At 38.6% G+C, this 25,846-nt stretch overlaps 1 protein-coding gene and 1 long non-coding RNA gene across 2 annotated transcripts in view; one reads left to right on the top strand and one right to left on the bottom strand.

Moving 5' to 3' along the window:
• pik3cb (phosphatidylinositol-4,5-bisphosphate 3-kinase, catalytic subunit beta) overlaps positions 1-24,705 on the top strand; it is a 35,523-nt gene extending 10,818 nt beyond the window's left edge. Inside the window, exons 2-23 of the mRNA XM_088381129.1 lie at positions 8,670-8,865; positions 9,916-10,144; positions 12,477-12,697; positions 14,146-14,325; positions 14,904-15,071; positions 16,208-16,297; positions 16,511-16,765; positions 16,843-16,939; positions 17,039-17,169; positions 17,993-18,043; positions 18,619-18,807; positions 19,927-20,048; positions 20,216-20,359; positions 20,552-20,651; positions 21,187-21,368; positions 21,469-21,578; positions 21,660-21,738; positions 22,020-22,187; positions 22,273-22,396; positions 22,510-22,655; positions 23,093-23,225; positions 23,681-24,705. Coding sequence (XP_088237255.1) covers positions 8,707-8,865; positions 9,916-10,144; positions 12,477-12,697; positions 14,146-14,325; positions 14,904-15,071; positions 16,208-16,297; positions 16,511-16,765; positions 16,843-16,939; positions 17,039-17,169; positions 17,993-18,043; positions 18,619-18,807; positions 19,927-20,048; positions 20,216-20,359; positions 20,552-20,651; positions 21,187-21,368; positions 21,469-21,578; positions 21,660-21,738; positions 22,020-22,187; positions 22,273-22,396; positions 22,510-22,655; positions 23,093-23,225; positions 23,681-23,818 — 3,216 coding nt within the window. The 5' untranslated portion in view covers positions 8,670-8,706 and the 3' untranslated portion in view covers positions 23,819-24,705. The remainder of the gene's footprint in view (positions 1-8,669; positions 8,866-9,915; positions 10,145-12,476; positions 12,698-14,145; positions 14,326-14,903; positions 15,072-16,207; positions 16,298-16,510; positions 16,766-16,842; positions 16,940-17,038; positions 17,170-17,992; positions 18,044-18,618; positions 18,808-19,926; positions 20,049-20,215; positions 20,360-20,551; positions 20,652-21,186; positions 21,369-21,468; positions 21,579-21,659; positions 21,739-22,019; positions 22,188-22,272; positions 22,397-22,509; positions 22,656-23,092; positions 23,226-23,680) is intronic.
• Positions 13,102-17,580, bottom strand: LOC148395193 (uncharacterized). The gene is made up of 3 exons (XR_015859487.1): positions 17,346-17,580; positions 17,217-17,268; positions 13,102-15,103 (listed from the first exon to the last, which is right to left on the bottom strand). It is a non-coding gene; the product is annotated as an uncharacterized LOC148395193 (long non-coding RNA).
• Positions 24,706-25,846: the final 1,141 nt, after the last annotated feature.

Raw genomic sequence — 25,846 nt, 5'->3', positions numbered from 1 at the left:
TTCCATATCAGTGTGTCTTGGGTTTCTGTAGTAGTTATCATTTCCAATGATACTTCTCTGCAATGGTGGTAATGCTGACAAAGAGCTATTTTGATGATGTACACAATCATATTCCCAGCAGTCCCATTAGTGTTATACACCACCCCAAATTATTTATTTATTGTACTATGGCCAAAGCCAATAATCTGAGCTCAATCCATTAGATTTGATTTTAGTTGTCAAAGACAAGCCTCAAGAAAGAAATAGTCTTCCAGATTTAAAGGAAGACCAAAATACTCGTGATTGGGAGATAAGATTAGTTCGGTTTAATTTAGTGGGCATGGTACATTCCAGACAATGCGGAGTGCATAATCTTACACTATATGTTGTTGAAATGTCTTGGCAGCTAGATGTCGCAGTCATAAAAACAGGAAATAAGTTCAATTCGAATCTTTTTGTGTACTCGTTTACAATATAAAAAAATGTGGCTTCTAATCTAAACGGAACATGTGATGTGATACGCATGTGCATAAAGCATAACGCCGAGTCACAGGCAAAAAAGACATTGTTTCCGGAAGTGAATATGCTATATGATAAATTTCTATTCATTTCATGGAGATGTCTACTAAAGATGACGTCACGTCATTGTTGTGTGTAAGGAAATAAATTGTCTGCATGATATTGACAAAGGAAATGTTATTGAATTGTAAAACTGAATATTCTTTCAATAAGAAAATAAAATTGAAATAATTAGTCAGTTTAGTTGAATTCTTACTTTTTATCTGACTACATACAGTAGGTTTACAATATCCAGGTCAGGTAATTTGCTTCATAGCTCGTCTTTTTAGATTGTTTTTTGATGCCCATGGAAAATCAACTTAATAGGCTGTAAAATCAAGTCATGGTTGTTTCCTTTCCAAACTTTTCTTTGCAGATTTCTGGGAGGAATAATATAAAACAAACTCAATAAAGGTCCTAGCACAGACCCCTGGGGGACACCACAATTTATCCTCCTCCATCTTGAACTATACTTTCTCATCTGGACATGGTGACAATTAAGATTTCACATCAGTTATTTGCAATTTTCAACTCAAATTTTATTGCAATTGCTTTAGAAATATATTGTGATATATTAAGCCAAAGTATTTTCTTAAATCAACAAATATACCCACAGAATACATTTTGTTAACTTTTTTCCTCCGTTATCTCTTCTATGAGGTCAGTCAACGCCAGAGCTTTTGATCTGCTATTTTCTGAAACCATATTGGCAGTCGTTGAATAATTTATGCTTATTTATAAAGCCCATTTAGCTGCCAGACGGATAACGACCCAAAACACTCATTAAGGTAAAGAAGTAAAGGTTGCAGTCTGACAATCAATTTCAAGTCAATTCCCTGGCAGAGCATGCGTAGAGGCTGCAGTGAGATTCTGGAAAAGCATTGGGGAAAAAAAGAACGTCAGTTCGGGGATGTCAGCTGGTTACAAGCTGGATGGAGTTATTGCAGACCGAGAAAAAAACTCCACCTAAATTTTGATTTTACTCACTTCGATCCAACGCGACTTGCTGTCTAACGTGGTTTGGTTATGGACCCCAATTTTTTTCTCATAAATACATTTTCAAGTAGTATTTTAAATGGACGATATAAGGACCCCGCTGTCTAATGACTGGCGCGTAAACCTTAACGCTAGTGATTCAATGAATTTCCATGACCAATTTAAAGGCGTTTGATAAGAAGTCAGGCTATTTGGTCTTTATGACTGCTTTATTACAGTGTTATGGAAGGCTAGGATTGTTTTTGATTCGGAAAGGGGGACGTTCGCGGAAGCACCTCATCCACACAGTCACTCACAAGTTAAAGAGCGTGGCCAGACACACTAGTAGAATGCTGCTTTATTCTCTCTTGGCTGCTTTATTCTCTCTTCCATCCAATTCACAAAGCATCAAAATGACTTACTCAATCCGCCTGACATTGTCATCTGCATAATGGTTTTCTTATTAAAATGCCAATAGACTTTGACATGTGTTGACCACTCAAGGTGACAGACGGCTGCCTAAAAACATGCCTTTCTAAAAAACCAAGACTTTCTATACAACGCGCTTTCAGGGTTAACGCAATTCCCAAATTCTGGACCCCAAAGGCTACGTAAAATCGAGATTTAGGTGTATTTGCAATAAAATATTCTCAGGTTGTTTACATGTCTGTGATCCTATTGGTTGTGTGTGGTGCAAGGTACTGAATGTGTCTGCAAGTCACCTGAGGCTTTGGAATCCACACTTCAAAATACAGATCATGTGAGTGTTAATATTTGTTGTGGAAGTCTGGGGGGCTGTATGATCGCCATGTGACCCTTTTGCCCCCGCGAGCCAGCTTTGTGTGTGCGTACAAGTGTGTGTACGTGCGTGTGTGGAGGATCGCTGAGGTCAAGCTGATTTGATTTTGTGTGTCTGTGTTTGTGCCCAAGAAAGAAATGTTGTAAGGAGGGGTGGTTGGGTGAGCCAAGGGCAACACAAGGGCAGTGTTTGTGCAGGGCACGGGACTGTCCTTGCTGGCACGCATGTTCACATAGGCACACTTGCCAAAAACAGAGCCTTATTGTGGACACTCTTCCCAGTTGGGTCCACCCATTACAGTTACTTCATTGTGTCACGTAGTCAAACTGTGGCGTTTCTCTTATCTCTCTTTATCATCTTTCACACATCACTCTCTGTAGAATTCAAACTGAATTTCTCCCTAGAGGGATTAAACATTAATTTAAGAATGTCTCTCACATCCTTTAACTCTGTTTTCAAGTTGCGTTACAACTTCCAAATTTAATCCTGCCCAGGGTTGGGCAGGATTCAATTTGAACAGTTTCACCCTCTCCTTATTACACCAGGGTGTACGGTAATAGCGTCACTAATTTTAGACTTATTTTGTTGGTGGTACTAACCAACTTTCAAACCAAAATTTCATGAAATTAATGGTAATTTATCTGTTCTTCTAATTTCTACTTTCTAGTTCCTGGTAGTAAAACAGCCAGGAGAGTGTGACATACCCTGGGTATCAGCCTCACACATCCTTGGTAAACAGTAAAAAAACAAAAGGTTAGTAGAATAATAGTGATGAATATAATCTAGTTATAGATAATTAAACAAACAAATAAGCAACTTCAGGATGAGCACTCTACTCACTACACCACAAGTTGGTACACTTTGCCTTGTGCACAATTTGTAAGCGATTCACGGCAAAATAACGCTAATTGACGAGTTTCCTGTCACAGCAAGCCACGTGTCATTTTATTACCACAAAGAGATCATCGCAGGACTCCATCTCCAACAATAAAGTTTTATGTATTGATATCTCTTCCGGCAGCTTGAATTAGTGTACGTGTTAGTTTTAGGTTAAAATAATTCACATTAATCTCCATGATCCCTTGTCATACAGGAGCCAACCAAGGGTTGATTGATCCTGAACTGGTTATTTTAAATCATTCCGCTCATTTTGTTTTATTTGCTAGTTGGCTGGAAGCCATCCGTAGCTTATGTTCTCGCTCCAGCGGCACCCAACAAATGATCTAAACTTCCCTTTGATCCCTGCGTGACGTGACTGCAGTGAAGTAACTAAAAAAAAATCGTTGATACAGTCTCGCTGGGCTTCGTTGACTGCATACAGTCATTGCCACAGCATGTGACAGCTGTTCATAGTGTGAACAAAACAGTAGTTCCAGTAATGTCACATCATCTCATTCTAGTCCGCAAATAATAAATCTATTTTTAATATGCGATTCCCAATTGAACAAGTGAACCACCGATTCATACACAGCTCTAGTTTTGACTGTTTGACAAGCGGTACAGATAATTGGGTGGATGGATATTTGTATTTATTTTTTTATTCTGTTGTGGGATGATCTTAAAACCAATGTTTAGTGCCCATGGTATTCCCTTTCTATTCATGACTGCCCTCTGTCTCCCTGTCTTCATTCATTTTCCACTCAGTTGATGTATAAGGGCAAGTAGTGCCATTAGAGCTAATGTCATTCAGACTCAATATTGTCACATTGCAGACTTGCACTGCCACAATCTGTCTGGCAGTCGCTCATCAATGTCACAGATAACAGTACTTTATGTCGATGCTGTCATGCAGTTGCCTCTAAAGATTTTGGCTGTTATAGTATGTCAGTATCAACAATAAACTAGGAAAAATTCTATTTGGTCTGCCCACTCATTGCATTTTCCTGAATATGATTATTTTGAAGCTCCACTTTGTGGTTTACAAGTTCAACATCACTTCCCCACAGGATATTAGTCTGCTAAAAACAAGTCTTGATTTATTTGTTTCATTCAGTGGCCCTGGATTTCTTTTAAAACAGAACCAAAAAACAAAAGGAAAGAGAGAATATGGTCTTGTCAAAAATGACTGATTGGCATGAAGTGGTTTTTGACTCAAGTTCAAATTTAATTTGTGATGGAAAAAAAATGAAATAAAACATATGCCAAGCATCTGATTCAGCGTTCATCAGCACTTTATGAATGACTTATTTGGAATTTTTCACCGGCTGTTATTTGTCACTCACTCCCTGTCTGGTGTCGTTGCTTCCTTCCTGAGTGTGGGTGTGTGCCTCTGTGTCACCGGAGATCGTTGGTGTAATACGATGTTTGATCCAGATATGAATGGGCCACGTGCAACATTATGCTAATACAGAAAAACTCTCTGTCCACAAATCCCCATTGTCACATGCTGTAAGCTTTTGTTTTGTTTTCTTATTGCTTAGTGCTGGAATTTTTAATGTATCTGCATCTTACAACTTACTGTCTGTTTTAAAAAAACTCTGAAATAATAGCAAAACATAGCAATGAAGAAAATGACAGCACAGTTACATATTCTTCTTGCATGTCTGTAAGCCAGTGCTCTGATTCTCAGTGCGCAGCATTTTCTCAAGTGTGCAACAAAACTTACAGAAGTGTGTTAATTGAATTCCTTTTTGAAGTATCATTTGTTTTTGACAGTTTAAGTAGCAGTACTAATCCGAAACAAGCTGTGTGCACTGCAAAATTGACACTACATGTTGGGATGTATTGTGTGTTCTGTTTTTATGTATACACAAATGGAGAAAAATCACGACTAGTCAGTGTGTTTGCTTGAATCACTGATTTGCAAGAAGGCAGAACTTTTTTTTGTGCGTACAAACTCTACATCCATAAACACAAGTGTTGTTCCTGTCTGTCCATCCCACTTAGATTCTACTGGTTATACCCCAAAGCAATCTTGTTTGGCACCACGTGGTCGCTTTTCCATTACACTGTTCGGTGCTACAATGGAACCGTTCCCCAGTGCCTAGTTCTATAAGTTAGGTCGAGCAAGATTGTGACTTCAGTTATTTAATCCTAGTGGCTTACACAATTCAGTTGATCCCTTCCCAGTTGATTGTAATGGAAAAGCAACAAGCTTGGCCAAGAGAGGCCAGGGTGGTGCAGGCCATGGCCACTCTGGAACCTGTAATGGAAAAGTACATGATATTTACTGAACAGTCACCACCTACCCACCCATTTACAATCCTAAATATAGGTATTGTTGCTGTTTTTTGACTGCTGATTCAGCCACGAAAACACCCACACAACACACACACACAAGTGCCAAAGTGGATTAATTCTTCCTTCCTTGTTATCTTGTCAGAAAAAGTACACAGTGAACCCACGTTTTCGTAGATGCTCTTTCTATAAACCTCAATGATGCCACAAAAGACCACCATAACCCGAGCTAGAAATCAAGTATGATGCATCCTGATTGATCAGATCTTTATTTTTTGGGGAGAAGCTCGTTTTTGCCTGGGTGTTTAAGGGAAGTTTGCGACAGCATGTATGTTTTGTTTTTTTTTCTTCAAAAGCTAACGTGCAATGTAGATTCTTGCCTGATAATTTCTATTTTTATGACTTCCAAAGCAGATAGATACACGGCATTGTTGTCATACTTCCGGTTCTTTTTTTGTTTTGTTTCAACAAGATCTTTTTTTTTTAGAGTAATGTTGGAAAATCTGTTTGAAATGTTTGTTTTGGGATCATCAAAGTATGTTGACAACTCAAACAATTTTAGACGTTCTTGTGGGGTGGGGTCTCAATTACTCCCTTTTTTTGTTTTTAGTTTTCAGGGCTTGGCTCTGTCTTTACCATCCATAAACAGTGTGAGTTTCCTGTATTGGGACATTATCGTTGCTTGTAATTGTTCCAGTAAATCAGTCACACTTTTTTCTTTGAGCAACATTGGAGGTAACTTCGTCCAAGATGTCGTCAACATGACCTCCGCGCAGCCTTCTGTTTTTCACATTCCACCTACACTCAGTCACACATGAACACACAGTCACACTTTGCTGACACAAGCACCCACAATATTGCCAGTATATTTGTCATCAGTCATTTACGGGAGAGTGCGGTGTTTGTAGTCAGGAGGTGACTCCGTTGTTGTGGACTTATATTTAACACATTATGGAAGAAAGTGCGTCACAAAGCATTTGATCGCTGTTTACACACAAACTGTGTTGGCGCCTAATTGTTTTCAACATTTGCACACACACAAATGTAGATCACGTGACAGGGTACTGTGGAACACGAGTGTTAAAAGAACCACAATGCATCTGCTTATGGAAACACTCACCACAAGTTTTTAAGTGCTTTAAAATAACTTCTCTCATCATCTTTGGCTTGTGAGTTATTGTATTAACTTTGACTTGACCCATGAGTAGACATTTTGCACAAAGCATGGGTCAAACTGTGCACTAATCATAATTGTAAGTCAGGGGTGTCAAACTCATTTTTTTCGCGGGCCGCATTGTAGTCATAGCTTTTTTCAGAGGGCCAATATGACTGTCAACCCAAATAAATGTATGAGCACCTCATATTATATACAGTAAAAGCTACAAAACAAACTGACAAATAACTCGTTTTAAAATGAGATGAGTAAAAACTGGACAGATATTTAAAAAATATATATATTATTAAAAGTGAAGATAATCTGCAGTTCTAGTAATGACACGAATTTGATGCACAATTTGTCTTCGCGGGCCACATAAAATGATGTGGCGGGCCGTATTTGCCCCCCGGGCCTTGAGTTTGACACCTGTGTTGTAAGTGATCAACTGCCCTATTCAGAAAAATATGTCAAACCATATGTCTAACCCTTTTGCTGGATCTTAATTGGTGACCAAATTATTTACATCTCAGGTAGCTGTTGTGTACACAAAAGTGACAAATAAAATAAACTTCTGTAACTGAAATTTTAGTGTGCTGTAAGGAATGTTTAGGAAGCAAATTCTATGTCACTTTAAAGAGAAAAGAAGAACATAACATAAACTGGCTCATATTTCTTCACTTTCAAAGATAGGCCATTATCAATGTAGGGGAGGTTGTCTGCTGGCTGTAGCCCCTCAGGCTCCTCAGTCTTGTTGCTGCATGAATCTTGTTGTCCTCTCGTACTTTAGCTTGCCACTGAAACCTGACATTTCGGTAGACTTCTTTCTTTCTGCCGCCACATTTTTAATAACCCCACTCACCTGCGTTTGTGTGGCTATGTGCGCACACACCAACCCATGTGTATGTGAGAGAGAAAGAGAGGCACAGTGTGGTGCCATCACAGCATGTGCAGACACTCTCCAAGCTGTCTCGTGTGAAAACGTCATTTATAGAGCCTATAATTAACAAGCTCAGACTTTATATTCATGCACATCTTGTTCGAGTGGCCTTTGGTCTTATGAATAAATCAGTCAGACATGCTAGGTTTCATGTTTCTTGTCGTTTAGGTAATCGTGCACCCTTAACATTCAAGAGTCACTTTTGTCTGTTTCCTGGTGGCACACAATCCATAGAGGGGATTTTCAGGGTATTTCATACAATACCATAGTGTGTCTATTTCATTTACCCGATTATCTTTCATCATGATCCCATGCAGTCGAAGAAAGGCCGTCTAAAGAGAGGTTCTCCGAGGAATCTACTTTTGGAACAACATACTTTACATTATCTCCATTTGTACAGTTGATAATGGCAAGTGGCTCCAAACACTCTGCAGATATTGCACCATCCTCAGACACGTGGCATAACAGCGGCTCATCTGCTGGTTGCTCAAGCACTTAGCTTGGAAGGGAAAGAACATTAGAGGCAATCAGGCCTGTCATTTCCAACGGGCTGATTGAGCCGAAATGGATCTGTGGCGAAGTAGAGAAGTTAATGTGCAGGAACATCTGAGGACAAGCTAATGAGGAAAAGAGCAGGTGGAAGTGCTGTGGTTGAAGAAGCACAAATTGAGAGCAGTAGGATGTCCTCTTTGTGCAACTCAGTAGAACCCGTTGGATTTGAGTTCCCACATCCACTTGTGAGTTTGATTATATATTTTGTCCTAGATTTTGATCTGAACATGTCTGTTGTGTGCTCTTTGCATGGGGACAAGTGTCCACTGTGGGAAGGGCTGGCTGACCTGTTTTGTTTGCTTAGTGGCCATTCCGCTGTGCACTGGCCTTAGCCCAAGTTAAATCCACCAGCTTCCATGTGGACACTGAACCGTTGAATTATGCGAACTTTGTTGTTAAGGAAGGCAACAAACAGAACCATCTGTATGTAGCAAACAAGAAGCAGTTCAAGGATTGTTTCAGGAAGTTGTTTGCCTCTTTTGTCTTCCAGTTAGACACTTTAAATCACCACACATTTTTGTTTGACTGTTCTGCAGGTCCTTATGGTTGAGGTGGTGTGTGCTACCTCTTGCCATGCCTCCAGCCATGACAGACCTCCTGGACATATGGGCAGACCATTCGCCCTTGGCTGGCCATGCCCCGGACCAAATCACGGTAGATTTCCTGCTTCCCACTGGTATCTACATTCAAATGGATGTTCCACGCGAGGCCACCTTTCAACATATCAAACTGGTAAGAAGAGCTTGTTTGTGTTTAACACAATTATTGTTCAAACCCCTCTCAGAAATGATTTGTGGAATTTTGTTTCCCTGATTTGTGTCATTAAGTCGTAAAAAGGCAAGTCACCAAAAATCGCCATTAAGCATTGTTTTACAGAAACTTTCTTTAGTTTGAAAATTCAAATTTATATATTATTTAGATTATTGGGGGTGTATAGAACATACTATAATGAAGACATTTTTGGACTTGACTTCCCTTTAACAGAGTTCTGTCCTCCAGGACAAACAGAAAAAAATAACATTTAAGCAAAGCCAAAGTGATTCACCACTTATGCACACCACATGTGAAATTACTTTCTTTGACAAAAGCATTTGTTGAGTAATTTGTGAAAATGTGATCATTTTGAGTTTATATATTTATAAATATATAATGTCAGTGGAGCATGCATATGAGAGTGATCCCCGAAGGAAGTCTCTAAACAGAAGACAAAGCACCATTACATTATCATATGACAAACAGTAGAGAAGCCTACCAGAGTAAGAACCCTCTTGGCCGTTTCACCAAATGAATAAGGACACGTGTGAGATGTTAAGTAAGGATATGACTTAAACCAGAAACTTTTTTCTTTACCTTATTGCCCATTCAATGATCAAAGAGTCAAGAGATGTAGTTGAAAATGCTTTATGATACTTGCCTTGAGAAATTATTGGGATAGCACCTTTGCTAGACAGATTAAGGGCATGTAGAAAAAGTTAAATGCAAACTTCGTGTTTTGTTTTTCTAGGAAATGATTAATTTAATCTTTGTAAACATATTGGAATACAACTCTCATTCAATCAACTGGTGGGAAAAGTTACTTTTTTATCAACTGCAATGTTGTTGGGAAATATACTGTACAGAAGTGATTTTTGACAATACTGTATTTCATAAAGAGTTCTGTTATGATTGAGATACACACATTTACATACTTTTGGCCATTGTATAAGACTCCACCTAGACAACTTACTAATTCAAAAGTTCTTTTGTCATCAAATTTTCTCAGTTAATTCTTCTCTTCTGTAGCTCTTATGGAAACACGCTCAGACATTCCCCTTGTTTCCTGCCTTGGGCGAGATGGAAAGCCACATGTTCCAATGTGTCAACCAGACGGCCGTGCACGAAGAACTAGAAGATGAAACGAGGAGACTTTGTGATGTTCGTCCCTTCTTACCGGTTCTCAAGTTGGTGACACGCAACTGCGGTCGAGCTGAACGGCTGCTGGATTCCAAAATTGGTGTGCTTATTGGCAAGGGTAAGACATCTTTGATAAACAATTCAAGCTGTCACACAGAGTCCGATTTCAAAATAATGAAGTTGCTTTGGTGTTCTAGCTATGAAATCATTCCCAGATCACAACATGCCTTCAGCACTTCCTCCCCAGCAACACCACTACAGAATTTCGCACATTTATTTATCAGCCAGCTGTCCTGTCTGTAGCTTGCTCAAATCAGTGGCCCAATTATATATACGCAGTCGTAACAGCACTCCAAGGGCAACCGTAACTATAATGTGGCCCGTGACACAAATTAGTTTGATACCCCTGGTCTAGTGTAAAAATAATTTCTACTTCAGTGTTAAAGGGCTTCAGGTTAGAACATTGGCTCAGCTGATTGTCAGGGCCAGTATTTGGCATTTCACGCATATGAGCCTCGACCTTTAAAAAAACTAATCTGCCTTCCAATAAAAGATCACAAAATTTGGCAAGCCTTAGCTTGGTAACTCCTTACATTTCTTTTATTTCAACTAACTAACACAAAGTTAAGTCAAGTCAAGTCAAGTCAAGTCAAGTGTATTTGTATAGCCCTAAATCTCAAGCAGTCTCAAAGGGCTTCACATAGACAAAAATTGACAACTATTCTCAAAGCATCCTCTGATCTTAAGCTCCCAAAAGGGCAAGGAAAAACTAAAAAAAAAACCTACCAGGGGAAAATGAGAAACCTTGAGAAGAGACCACAGATGGAAGGATCCCCCTGTCAGGATCACCAGGTTGCAATGGATGCAGAGAGGGCACAAATAATACATAATATGAAAATCAATGAAAAAGTGGATGTCCAAGTCAAAGCGAAGAGCTGCCGTAGGTGCCCTCGATAATGTTTAAGTTAAACATTAACGTTTAAACTATTTTGAAATTTTGGAACACTTTATGTTGTAGAGAACGTTGGGTAGCTCTCTCTCTATTGTTGAAGCTTCCATTAAACTTTCTAAGATGTTGCTGTGCCTGGGAGGTTTCCGCACTTTTTCTTAGAATTTGTCGTCAAAGATGTCTGTAATGTAAGAGAGAAACTCGTAATATGCGGGTTGGTAATAAAACAAGGTATTCTAATTGGGCACTTAGGTGTGATTGTGAATGCTTGTTTGTCCGTGTGCCCTGCAATTGGCTGGCTATCAGGCCAGGGTGTCCCCTGCCCACTGCCCGAAGTAACCTGGGTTAGCCTCCAGCGCGCCCACGACACTCGTGAAGATTAGTGGTTCAGATAATGGGTGTAACAAATCTGAAATCTGTTTATGCCTTAAGGTGTTTGAACAAAGTGTTGAGTTTGTGTTGTAAACAAAATTGACATCCTGAAAATGTTTTATTTTTTACTGAAAATGAATATTGGCTCCAAATAGGGGTTCTACTAAAAAGTGGGACGTAATCATTCAAAACATAAGCCTGTTGTCTGCTCAAGATAAAGCTTCTTCAGGTATATCATTACTCAAATAGCAAAAAATGTTCGTAGAATTTTAAATATATCCTTTGGATAGGAGGGGAAGGTTAAGCATTTGGTGGTATGGTATGGGCACGAAATTTCACAGTCTCCTTTTTTCAGCTCAGTAGATGTCAATAGACATTTTCTGTTCTTGGAATCTTTCTAAAAATAAAAAACATAAAATAAACTTGTGCTATGTCAGTCAAGTGGAAAAGTAGGTGAGATGGAGCAGAGACTTTCAATCAAAGCTAGGGATCATGCGGATGTTAAATGGCTTTAAATAGCAGCATGATGTTTTCATTAGCAAGGGACTATTGTGCTGAAAACTCTTTAGTAAAATTGAGTCATAAGAGATTTAATCACCCAAGCAGTACCTTTGGCATTTAGGTCCAGCATTAATATTTGGAGGCGTCTGTTTAATTCTATACGAGATTCGGGTTGTAGTTCTAAAATTGGTTCCTCCACTGTATGTACATGTTGGGCCAAATAGGTGTTTGTGGCTCTAAAGTTACTCATTTGTGATATTGTGAATGTTTAAGCTACATGTACAAAAATAGTAATCCACACAAATAAACACTAAAAAAAAAAAAAAATACTTGAAAGGAAGTACTGCATTAGAATGAGCCAGGGGGGTTGACATACTGAATGCCACATATGTTTACTGAAAGGTCAGGAAGAATAATATTACTAGACTTACTAGTCTGTGGAGAGCTTTTGTTGCTTTCTTACGTTTTCATTTAAAGTCTCTCCACATATGGAGGACCGAAAATGCCAAAATTAAATATGGTGTCGACAATCGATAGGATATGTATGACATTTTATTTGTCATATGCTTCGAAGCATTTTATTATACAAAATTGCAACTGCTTTTTTTTCCCCCCCAATCTCTGCTAGGCCTTCATGAACTCGATGGCATGAATGACCAGGAAGTAAAAGACTTTCGCTGTAAAATGTCTCGCATCAGTGAAGAGAGAATGCAACGTCTCCAGATGATGACATGGACAGAGTGGTTGCAGGCATGTTTTTGCCCACAGCTTGAGCCTTGGATCAGCAAAGATGGACTCAATGACCGCTCAGCTACCTTAAAAGTCATCATCCATGTTGACCAATCTCAGGTGAGCTTCCACGGCCCAGCGGCCTTAACATAACTTTGTGTGTATAACACTGTTTTAGTTCATGTTTGAAATGAATACCCATTTATCCAGTTTCTATCGCTTGGATTGCAGCTAAATTGGAGCCACTCTATAATGACTTTGGGCGAGACCTGATTGCCAGTAAATTGCAGGGCTGATATAGAAAACTTGTCACGCTCATTCATAATAGACAGTCAATCACAGGGCTCTCATCGAGATAGATGACCTCTCACATTCATACCTATGATCAACAGCATCCTCAAACTTAGTAAATCAGTAAATGTAAACTTTGTCACAAAATGTTGTGGCATAATGTGGCTCACTAAAGAGGAAAAAAAAAAACATGAGTTAAAACAGGCAGCTTTTTGTTTTCTCTTTTTGGTATGTGTTTGTTTATTCTATTACAATGCCATCTAGTGTCAAGCAGTCAGCTGACTGCAACATATTGTTGCCAGCAGCAGATCATTTTCCATCCTATTGTCAGATTAAAGGAAGAAAACACCAAATATTGCAAATGAAGATCATTTGGCTGTTTTATTTTTGCCAAGTAGCAACTCTCAACAGCTTCTTCTGCTCTGTGTCATCTTATGAGTGTAATTCAGAAAAGTCATGTACGTCATGTGACAAGTCTAAATGAGTCAGAACTAACATCATAATTATGACATTCTCACTGAATTTGACGGATAGGTCAGTGGATTGAAGCCCTGCCTTTGGTCCATGGTTCCATTTCCCTCAGCATTTCGTTCTGTCCTTCTGTTATACACACAGAAGTTCATAATCATGGGGTGATCCTCAAGACCTTTTGCGTGACAGTATTCCCTTACACAAGTAAAGGCCATATTATGCTCAAGTGAAAATTGGCAGAAAGTTTTATTTGGAAGGTCAGACACAATAAGATGTAATATGGGCAGGAAGTGTGTTATTGTTGTCAAGCAAACATGGTCATTGTTCATTGGTGTGAGTCTTCCTTTAGGGATTTCATTTAGTTTGTCAACCATGTAGCCTCTGATCTCTACTGATGTTTTCGTATCTATGCTGATGTTGTTTAAACATAAAGATTTGTGCGGTATGCGCCTGCATTTTCCCCAAAACGCTTCTGTTAATTTATTGATGCAATTCGATTATATCGCCAGGAAATTATAATTCCATCTCAGGAATCGGGTCAGTACTGAGCTATAATTAGAATACAACAGTAAGCCTCCCTGTTTCATTCAGAACATATTGACCCGTCCGTCTGAGTTGATTCAACACGCATTTGTGACTTGTGTTATGTGCTGTGTTTTTAGTCGTTACATTTTTACGTAAACACAAAACATTTAGTATAGCACTTCATGCAGACTAGCACATACTTCATTAGGATTTACGTACATTTTAGAACTACAGTGTTGCAGTGATAAACGCAATCATATTTTGTATTCTTTTTCCTGAAGGATTCTGCCTGTTTGAAAGTGCCTGCATCCTGCAACGCTGCCGAGCTGATAGATCTGGCTGTAAGGAAGTGGTTGACCACTCATGGGCATGAGGAGGAGACATGGAGAGGACAGTATGTCCTGAGAGTCAGCCATTGCATGGAGTTCCTCTGTGGAGATCATGCGCTCTGTGAATACAAGGTCAGTGAGTGCATTTGATTGCAAGTTAAGATGAAGATTTAATGTTGAATCAAGATTAAATTGATGAGACTGATAGAGAGGCAGATACACACACACAGGTGCATGGAGACAAATGTCACGAAGGACTAATATGCCAGTATTTCGACTTTGAAAAAAAATGAGTGCAATAAGAAAAGACTTGTACTTTCACTGTTTCCAAAAGTGTTATGAGTGCATTAAGAAAATCTCAGTGGTTTACATCGTTTTTTTATTCATTTGAAAATTGTGTGGCTATGAAATTATTGTCTTTGTGTCATTTCATTGTGTTTACTGATCAACTTTATGAAGAAAAATATAATAGTCATTAATGAAATTTTTTGTGTCCTCTTCTTATTTGGAAAAAGTATCAAAATACATGTAGTACTGATACCGATACAAAAATATGGAGCTTATACAATCATATTGCTCTCAGAATAAAATTAATAAAAAAAGCTGTACTGCTTATTATATCCGAGCATGGCATTTTCAATATGTATCAGATAAATGTTTATTCAATTGTTATTGGTTATTCAATGTAGTGTATCCTTTCCTGTGTGTAGTATATACGCACATGTATGCAGGCAAGGGAGTCTCCACACCTTACCTTGGTTTCCTCCAGTACAGTCAAGGCCATGTTTGAAAAGGAAATCACCGCCATTGGAGCAGTAGTCAGTCGCAAGTCCTCCAACCCGCCTCTGCCCCTACCTCCAAAAAGAAGGGTTCCCATGGTGAGTCACTCATGTGCTCCATTCTCAAGAAGCTGGAAAAAGGTCATTACAAACACAGTGTGATGCAGTGCAGTCAAATAGAAATTGCAACCCCAATAATGAATAAATTTCTATTATAGCTCTTTGTACACTCTGAAATTGTTAGAAAATTAGAATATAAGGAAAGGCTTTTTCAAGAAAATTAAGAATTGTTGTTTTTACTTATTGAGAATTTTCTAAAGATTATCATTGTCAGGGCAGCATTTGTGTAATAATTCACATAGCAGCCTTTCAGGCTCTATTACTGTCCACTCTGTCATTGATTGGTAATCAATTTATCCTCTTATCCCAAGGCAGCTTTGATATGTTCCATCTTTCCTTTGATCCATAACAGGATAAATGGTGTAATGTTTATTAATTATTAATAGTGTTGTTATTATTATATTTGACGTAAATAGGTTTATAGTGTTTTATAAACATTATTGATTAATATATGGGGTAGGTGCATGGACAATTGTAAATCAGTGGCCCTCAAAAAGGGCTGGGGTAAGACCTAATATGATTTGTTTGTAGCTAGTTTAGATGTGATGTGTAGACAGTAAATGTTCTTCAGCACACTTAAATACTCTGTTCAAATAACCCAATGTTTATGCAGTCATGTGCCATCATTGTTTCAACAAAATATCCAAAAACTGACAGGTGTTCAGGTTTACCAAGCAAACATGCGTCGCCATGAACTTCTGTGTTTTATGACGATCTGTTTTTTGTTACCTGCCTTTATTTGCCACCTTGCCCCAAAAAATAAATACATAAAAGTAAATATACCGCTCAGTTTGCTATAAAAATGGTGTTGTCTCTCTCTCATGTTTGCTTATTGTAAAGGGCAAGTTATTGTAATTGGCAAGTATTCAACAATGGAAATGTTACAAAAACGTAAAAATAAAGACACACACACACACGCCGACATACACTCGTACACACAGACACACCTGTTATTATTGTGGTTGTAGTAGTACCGTGCCCACCGCAACATACAGCCCACCACATGCACACATTATGTACATATTTGCAATCCAGGATATGAATGCATGCATATATGTATGGCAGTTTATTGTGCTGCTGCTGCTGCATTCATTGTAGTTTTTCTCATCCTACAGCAAGCACAGACTTGTGTGTGGGACGTGCCAAGCCCATTTAAGATAGTTCTATTGAAAGGCTGCAAGGTGAATGCGGAGGAGACTGCTAAGGTAAACCTTGTACACATCCATTACAGTATTGCATTACTATTAACATAAAGAAATCAGTAACAGTAAAAAAAAAATATACAAAATAAGGTAGTTGGATTGGAAACTCCTAGCTTACTAAATAATAACCATCTCCAAAATGCATTATTTATATTTATTGTCACTAGCGCCAACGAATTTAAACCAGATCATATTTCTTTTTGATGATCTACACAGGTCCAGGTCAGGGCCGGGCTTTTTCACGGAACAGAGCTTTTATGCAAACCAGCTGTGAGCAGCGAGAGCAACGGCCGCTCAGAGCACACGTGGAAAGACAGCACATTAGAGTTTGACATCTCGGTCTGTGACCTGCCGCGGATGACACGCCTGTGCTTTGCCATCTATGCCGTCATGGATAAGGTCAAGAAGCAGAAGTCTACCAAAAACGCCCATCCAAACAAGTACCAGACCATTCGCAGAGCAGGGAAAGTGGTAAGAAGCCAGCAGGTTCACTACCCTTCCCGCTTTTACAATACCCTTGACCCCTAACTTCTGTCTTTATTTGTTAGCACTACCCCATAGCCTGGGTGAACACAATGGTGTTTGACTACAAAGGTCAGCTAAAGATGGGCGATATCATCCTTCACTGCTGGTCTTCGTTTCCTGGTATTAAACTGAACCATTCACTTCTAATTATTTGATTTCAGTGAAAAGCTGGTTAAGCGTGTTCAGCAATTAACCAAGAAATGATTTTGCTTTGGACAGATGAACTTGAAGAGATGCTGAATCCCATTGGAACTATTCAGACCAATCCATTCACAGAAAACGCCACAGCTCTGCACATCAATTTCCTCGAATACTCACCGCACCCGATCATTTTCCCTCCCTTTGACAAGGTCAGACCACAGTAAGCAATTGAACTGTTGATCATTTGGTACAGTACCTGCAGTGCCTTGAAAAGGTATCGATACCCCTTGAACTTCACATCTTGTGACCTTAGAATCACAAATGTATTTTGTTGAGATTTTATGTGCTAGATAGACACACACAAAGTACCACGTAATCAAATTACCGTATTTTCCGCACCATAAGGCGCACCTAAAAACCTCCGATTTTCTCAAAAGCCGACAGTGCGCCTTATAATCAGGTGCGCCTTATATATGGAGCAATATTGAACCACTACAGCAGGTGTGTCCAAAGTGAATCAGCTCCCTTCAAAAGTCTCCTATTTCGTGAATAGATTCCATTGTGTGTAATTTAATCTCAGTATACAGTAAATACACCGGTTTTGTAAATGCCTCAGCGCTTTTTTTAGAGAACACTCATGAACAACATCATAAAGACCAAAGAACTCACCAGACAAGTTGTGAAATTTAAAGCATAGAATATATCCCTACTCTGAATCATCAAAAGGAGCACTATTTAATCCATCCGTCTCAATATGAGAAAAGTATGGCGCTGTTGTAAACCAGCTAAGACATGGCATCTATGTTACATTATCAAATTTATATCATGAAACTTTTGATACTTAAGTCAGACAGTCTTTAGCAGACAGTTAAGTACTACTTTGTGTAGGTTGATCATATAAATCTTAATAATGAAACATTTGAATTTTTGGTTGTAAGAGATTTGTGAAAATGTTCAAGGGGTATGAACAGCTTTTCAAGACACTGAATTCTCTGATATGTGGGTGAATGTCCATTCATACTTTTTTTACAGATCCTGGAAAAGGCTGCTGAGATTGCTAGAGCAAGTGACTGTGCACCAATGGTGAGTTAATGTACAGTAGGTTGTAATTGCACATATAAAGTCAACTGAAAAAACTCCATGGCACCATGAGCAATAATGCTATTAAATATGACCACTCCCTCGAGAGCAACGCTCTTCCTTTGAAACCCATTGTTTCTTTCTGTCAGCGTGTAACAGAAGAAAAGAAAGTCCAATCAGATTTCTTGCTTTTTCCTGCCTTACGTATCCGTCAACCTGAAAGCCACCCCTGGGCGTCGACAGCCCATTACATAATTTTGTCTTTGGCATGCCTGAACCTAACATTAGTCCTGTGTTTCTTTTGCAATGCACAATCTGTGAGGTAGTGTGTGATCTGCAAAGCTCTGCAAGTTTTGATAGTTTGAATACATTTAATACCTTTATTGTAAAATATGAAATGAATGTTTTGTTTAGTTTGCATATTTATTTTAGGTTGAATACTTTTATAGAAGCTTAGAAAAATAGGCAATGTTGATACACGCCTGCCTTCTAGTGGACATTTATAGTAACTACAATCACTTTTCAAACTCCCTTTTTACTATCCTCGTCTCTCTCTTACGATACCTCACTTTCCTCAGGGTCGTGGCGGTAAGAAGTTCCACATTGAGCTGAAGGAGATCATGGAGCGGGATGCACTCTCTCAGCTATGTGAGAATGAGAAGGACTTGATCTGGACACTACGTCACGACTGCCGAGAAAATTTCCCTCAGTCACTGCCCAAGCTGCTGCTCTCCGTCAAGTGGAGCAAACACGAGGACATGGCCCAGGTTTGCAAAAACAAGAAATTCTAGAAAATGCTACAATTAGGATGGTGGTATTTATTTATTTATTTATTTATTTATTTATTTATTTATTTATTTATTTATTTATTTATTTATTTATTTATTTATTTATTTATTTAGCTTAAAATTATCTAAATTCTCTGATTCCAGGCTATAAAAAGTAAATTTATGCTATCTACAAAAGCAAACTTATGAGGTGTTGTGCTTAATCAAAATTTCAAACAAATTTGCAAGGATCTGCTTTTACTGTGGAAAACAGTGATCAACATTTTCCCTGTTTTCTGGCATGTCACCTACCAAACCAAACGGAATAAGAATCAATTTATGTAAAAATGGAATTTATTACAATGAGGAACACAATTTGAAGATCTAGCATGAATTATCTGTAGTTGACATTTAGATGCATTTGAATCCATCTCAGAAGTATCACTCGAACAGTGGTATAGATCAGTCCCCAAGTAGTACCTCTAAGTTTCAAAAGATTTGTTGAAGACATCACTCCCTATCATGAGATCTTGCTTATTTGCTGTTTGTTTGGTTTTCATTCATCATTTAATAATATCAGATAAACAGCAATAACTGATTAATAAATGGACATTGAAAAAAACAGTTTTACAGTAAACTGTAAGGCTAAAGATATTTTTGAACTGATTTATTGGTGGAATAATCATTAGAATAATTGATTCTAAAGATATTTCATAGTGAAAGCTCTAGATAAATGCATGTATGAATGTTGCTGGACTCAAATTTAATGCCAAATTTACCCAAAACAAATTAGCCTACAAAAGACACAAGTGCATGTGTAAAAGTAAAACGAAAAGGCCACAAATTTTAAACGCACATAACATAATGTCACGCTGGATAAACATCCCACAGTTTTTGTTTCATTTTGACAAGTTACCTGCTGTCCCTTGTCTGCTATCTGGTTTATTTTATTTTATGGTTAAATCCATTAGATTTTTGTCATGAAAAGTTAATAATTCTGATCATCTTAATTTCTAACTGGAAGTAAAATGTATTCATAACAACACTACATACCCCCAGCCTATATGTAAGTGTTTGAAATTTCCAAATAATTTTGATTTTATGTCTGTCTGTGTTTAGCTGCAAGCACTGCTTCAGATTTGGCCCAAACTGTGTCCAAGAGACGCACTGGAGCTTCTGGATTTTAACTATCCAGATCAATATGTCAGAGAGTATGCTGTACGCTGCTTGTATGATATGAGGTAAGCATAAATACTGTCCCAATTCCTTTCAATCTCATCCTTTGTCTCATCTTCTTCTGTAATTTCCATCATTTCCACTATCATCATGTTTATATGCTTCCTCTCAAATTGTCAATCTTCAGGAGTGTAAGAATCTGACCTCTCGCTTCCCTCTTGTTGTTCTTAAGTAACGAAGAGCTGTCACAGTACTTGCTTCAGTTGGTTCAGGTGTTGCGTTATGAGCCCTATTATGACTGCGCCCTTACCCACTTCCTGCTGGAGCGAGCCCAAGGAAATCGCAAGATTGGGCACTTCCTCTTCTGGCACTTAAGGTGTGTTTGTTTGTTTGTTTGTTTGTTTGTTTGTTTGTTTGTTTGTTTGTTTGTTTGTTTGTTTGTTTGTTTACAGACCAAAGAGAAATGGTTTTTGTTGTCTTTTTTTTTCTTCCAACATGAAATTGAAAGCTGGGTAGCAAGACAGTTTTCCACTTGCTGATCAGTCTTTGTGTGTGCTGCTACCTACAGGTCAGAAATCCACATGCCTGCTGTTTCAGTTCAGTTTGCCCTCATGCTTGAAGCCTACTGTAGAGGCAGTATCCCTCATATTGAGGTTCTAAAGAAACAGGTATATTTTTTTAACATATCTAAACTCACACCAAACCAATGTAATCATCGTCTTGAAATTCAAACGGGATTTTTATTAGCATTATTATTTTTATTATTTTTATGATTATTATTATTATTATTATTATTATTATTATTATTATTATTATTATTATTATTATATAAATTAGACCAGAATAAAACAAATCTGTTTTCATCTCTATCACATTGGATTTATAGTATTCTTACATGGACAATAGCATCACCCCCTTGCCCCTTAACCTTTACCCTTTCTGCTGCTCTGACAGAAGGTCCCTTGGACATTCTACTTCCTTTTCAACCCTGTTGTGCATTAGCCACTTCCTGTTTTGAAAAGTACACTACACATACTGCGTTGACATATTGCTGACACTGTGTTTTTAAGGCGAACATGCACAGCAGTGGGAATCGATGACCTACTGTTTAACATATGACTCGCATGCTGATTGGTAAAAATGTAAAAGTAAGACAACAAAATCATAATTTGCCCTGATTAATTCTGGATATTTTCCAACTAGGTGGAAGCCCTGAGTAAGCTAAAGTCAGTGAATGAGCTAATAAAGCTGGGAACCATGAAGAATGCTCGGAGTAAGTTGACCAAGGAGGCCATGATGACTTGCCTAAAGCAGAGTGGCTACTCAGAGACTCTGTCGGACCTGCACTCTCCTCTAAATCCCAACATTCTGCTGTCAGGCATGAAGTGAGACAACAGTCGACAACCCGCGTGTGGGGCAATGTGTTAAAGGGGGATTTTTTATTTCATTTATTTATTTTAAACATACTCATTCTTTATATGGCAGTGTGCAAAAGTGTCGCTACATGGACTCCAAGATGAAGCCGCTCTGGATTGTTTACAACAACAAGCTGCTGGCAGGAGACACCTTAGGAATCATCTTTAAGAATGGGGATGGTAAGAAAAATCAAGAGGAGCGTTTTTAGTTACTGTACCATTGTCAGACTTTAAATTTCCTATTTCACTTTTCCTCCCCAGACCTAAGACAAGATATGTTGACACTGCAGATTTTGCGGTTAATGGATTTGCTATGGAAGGAGGCTAATCTCGATCTCAGGTGAGTGCATCTGCTTGTTTTTGTTGCTTTGTAGGAAACAGGAGGCACTTAACTACCTTTTGCCTGTGGCTGAATATCTGGAAAAGCCCTGATCTTTAATCACTAAATAGTATCAATTAACAAAAACAACTGTGTCAAAAACAATAATTGAGTGGGTGCAAATAAATGTGTATCCGATTAATCGATGGAATAATCGATAAAATAGTTGATAGTGACTGCCCTGGGGTAGTTCTTGTGTGTTTACACCCTAAAACCTGATTCTCTCGCCGTATGTCGTGCAGGGTAGTACCATATGGTTGCCTAGCGACAGGTGACCGGGCAGGGCTGATTGAAGTTGTGTCATCGGCTGACACAATTGCCAATATCCAGTTGACCAGCTCCAATGTGGCAGCCACTGCCGCATTCAATAAGGATGCTCTGCTCAACTGGCTCAAGGAACGCAACTCTGGGTATGATGGTACCACAGGATGAGTAATTTCTTATGTATAGCTTGTGCTTTTTTTCTGAAAAATATCCATTTTTGCATTCAAACAGAGATGCTCTTGATCGGGCCATTGAGGAGTTCACCTTGTCATGTGCAGGCTACTGTGTAGCCACATATGTCCTCGGCATTGGGGACCGCCACAGTGACAACATCATGGTCCGGAGCACTGGGCAGGTTGGAAAATTATTTTATTATAATTTAGTGTGCAGTATCCTCAAAGACCAGTAAATAAATATTTTTAATACTGATTTAAAGCTGGAGCTCACTGCCTTTTTTCTGCCCACCAGCTCTTCCACATAGACTTTGGTCACATACTGGGCAACTTCAAGTCAAAGTTTGGCATAAAGAGGGAACGTGTGCCATTCATCCTCACACACGACTTTATCCACGTCATACAACAGGGCAAAACTGGGTACACTGAAAAATTTGGCAGGTCTGTTCCACTTAGTCTCCTTCATCAAGTCATAAGTCTCAATAAGCTGTTGGAAAGTAATTTGGTCATCATATTTAAAGGATTGTTTGTCTGTATGAATTATATCTACAATTTAAAAAAAAAAAAAAGGAATGGCATCTACCAGCTGGATCACTTCTGTTATTGTAATGTATACGTAGCCACCAGTAGGTGGCAGACAAGACTGTGCGGTTTTGTGGCACGTTTATATTAGTTATATTTTTCCAAAAACTGTTTTTTTTTTTTTTTAAATAATTTCAGGAATGAAGCTGAACATTAGGTTATTTCCTCATACTGGCAACATAAGCTCATAGAGACATTCCATGTGCATGTTTCACCCATATTCAACATAACCACTTTAATATCAATGTTAATTGCGGTTGTGAATGACGTTCCATTGTGTGTGACTGTATTGGCAGCTTCCGTCAGTACTGTGAGGAGGCTTATCTCATCTTGAGGAAGAATGGGAACCTCTTCATCAACCTGTTTGCTCTCATGCTTACCGCTGGCCTGCCTGAACTCACTTCAGTCAAAGACATCCAATACCTGAAGGTGATTAAGATACTTGTGTGCATGCCTTTCAGCACTATTTCTTGCTGACATAGCAATAATGCCTAATTAAAATGAATGAGGTATCAGTAGCATTGGAGTGACAGAACAGTAATTAGAACGCCTCAAAACCGGTTTTGATCATTTTTTGTTTACTGTAATAAGCAACATGTATGGTTATACACTAACAACTCTGCAGGGGGCAGTGTTGTACTTCACATACGGCTCTGGTGGCACTCACTTCTGCCATACAATATTGGTTGGAAATTCAGCACAGATAAGATCCAGTTGGGAAATGTGTATTTTTTTAAAAATGGTCACAATGCCACTAATCCAGTTTATCCAATTTTGTCAATTTCTTTATTTCTTATTCACTATATAAGTATACATCTTTTTTATTTTTTTTATATATTTTTTTAATATTATCATCTTTATCGTCCATGGTCGCCGCCCCACAGGATTCCTTGGCTTTGGGCAAAACAGACGAAGAGGCACTCAAACAGTTCCGGCAGAAATTTGATGAAGCTCTGAGAGAGAGCTGGACAACCAAAGTCAACTGGATGGCCCACAATGTTGCCAAAGACAACCGCTCCTAGAGCACCAGAGACACGTTGAAGGCAAGGATGCATCCACATCACAGGCTGATCCGGTGTCGTTCTTTGGCGTTAGGTGTGATGTCTTTGCCACATGTACTGTAGAAGTGAACGGATACATGGTCTCACCACAGCCCCAAGCTCCTTCAAACATTCCTCTATACTTTCAAGGACCATCAACACCAACAGGAAGTACAGCTTGGCAGTGGGGCTATAAGTGTACCCCGTTTCTGTAGGTGGATTGTATTTTTTTATTTGAGATGTCTTTATTGCTCTTCTCCTCATTCTCTGAGACTTTGATGGGAGTGAGCCTTTTGTCCTTGTTTTACAATGGTTGACTTGAATCAAATTGGACCTTTAAACACTGGAACATTTTTGAAAGAAATGTGAGATGGGTTTTTTTTCCCCGAAAGTCCAATCAAGTCCAAAACAATAATTACTATGAATGCAATCTATTTTGTTTAAAAAATATATAATAATAACCCGCCACCCAACGACAATTGGTCTTGCTGAGAAATAACAAAAAGCAAATGTTTTTGTTGCCGACTTTATTCATGAATGTGCCACTTTTTCCCAGGAGCAGTTTTTATATTGGCCGATTATTTTGACAGGGTGCACCCCCCAAGGATCTGTCTCTGTATTTTGTGCAATATCCATCAATGAGTATATAAACCATATCTACATGTATAAAATTCCTACAGTCTTGGCCTATCTTTTTTTTTTTTTTTTTTTTTTGTATAGCAACTGTAGTTTGCACCACTAGCCATTGACAGTCTTAGTTAGACACTGGATATTGTCAAATGTACAGAATTTTATTGTTGTTTGCTGTTATTCATAGGAGTTCTATTAATAAGTTTTATTAATTAAAGGTTATTTTCCCCTGTGCTGCATTTCCTCCTGTGGTCTGTTCATTACGTGGGGATTGTGTGCATGTTTTCAGTTTTGCGGAATTCGTGCCCTGTTCTTAAAGCTCAAAGTATGGCATTAAACAGTCAAACATATAAGATGACATTGCCAAAAATATTTTAGATCTGGAAGCACTAAATATTTTAGCCTAGTGTAGGTTATCGATCACAGCAAGAACAAATGTGCCTCAATAAAGGTGCCTGTCCATTCAAAATAATGCATATGGTCTTGTGTTTGTGTGGAGTTTGCATGTTCACCCCGTGCCTGTGTGGGTTTAACTAAGAATTTCTCCCACATCTGAAAAACATGCATGGTAGCACTCTAAGTTGCCAGTGGGTGTCAGTGCAAGTGCGAATGGATGTGTGCCCTACGATTGGCTGGCAACCAGTTCAGGGTGTCCCCCGCCAACTGCGCGATAACTGCTGGGTTAGGTTCCAGTACGCCCACGACCCCCATGGGGAAAAGCGGTACAGAAAATGCATGGATGAAACACTTCCGTTTTTGTATTGATGCAAATGTAATGTCCTGTGAAAGTCGTGTGTTTTAAGCTGTTTGAAATGCACTAGTTGGGTGTGCAGCGTGTTTTATTTTAGACTGTTATTCTTCGTGTCAACAGACAGTGGTGTTCTTGTGTCCCTTGAAAGACTCTACATAATTTAATTATTAATAAGGTCATTATCATTATGTATTTATTATCACCAGTCAGCCATTTTCTATAACACTTTTCAGCAGAGAGACAAAACCACCACCTAACTAAAAAAACACACTTACTATTTCTCTGATAATCAGCTGGGTAAAGCTCCATTTCTGAGCCTTGTCATTAGCAGTAGTTTAAGTATTAATTGTCCTCTCAGTTTTGTTCTTTTCATTATCTGCAAATTGTTGCCATGCAGTGCTTATTAATTGGCTCACTTGGATTGAGAACTCAATGTTTGCTCTGTGGCTGTTACCTGCTGGTGCTGGCGATCAACTTATGTAATATAACCAGGTGGATGAAAACACAAACGTATCGATAGCTTAATTGTTAAATGGGTTCAGTATACATGAATCATGAAGGATTTATATGACTGGGAGATTTACATTGATCAGCAGAATCAAATGCGGTTTGAAAACAACAAAATTCTG

The sequence above is a fragment of the Syngnathus floridae genome, chromosome 7 (assembly GCF_059516105.1).
Source record: "Syngnathus floridae isolate MCC-2025c chromosome 7, RoL_Sflo_1.0, whole genome shotgun sequence".
Classification (NCBI taxonomy): Eukaryota; Metazoa; Chordata; class Actinopteri; order Syngnathiformes; family Syngnathidae; genus Syngnathus; species Syngnathus floridae.
This window is presented reverse-complemented; position numbering and strand designations above follow the sequence as displayed.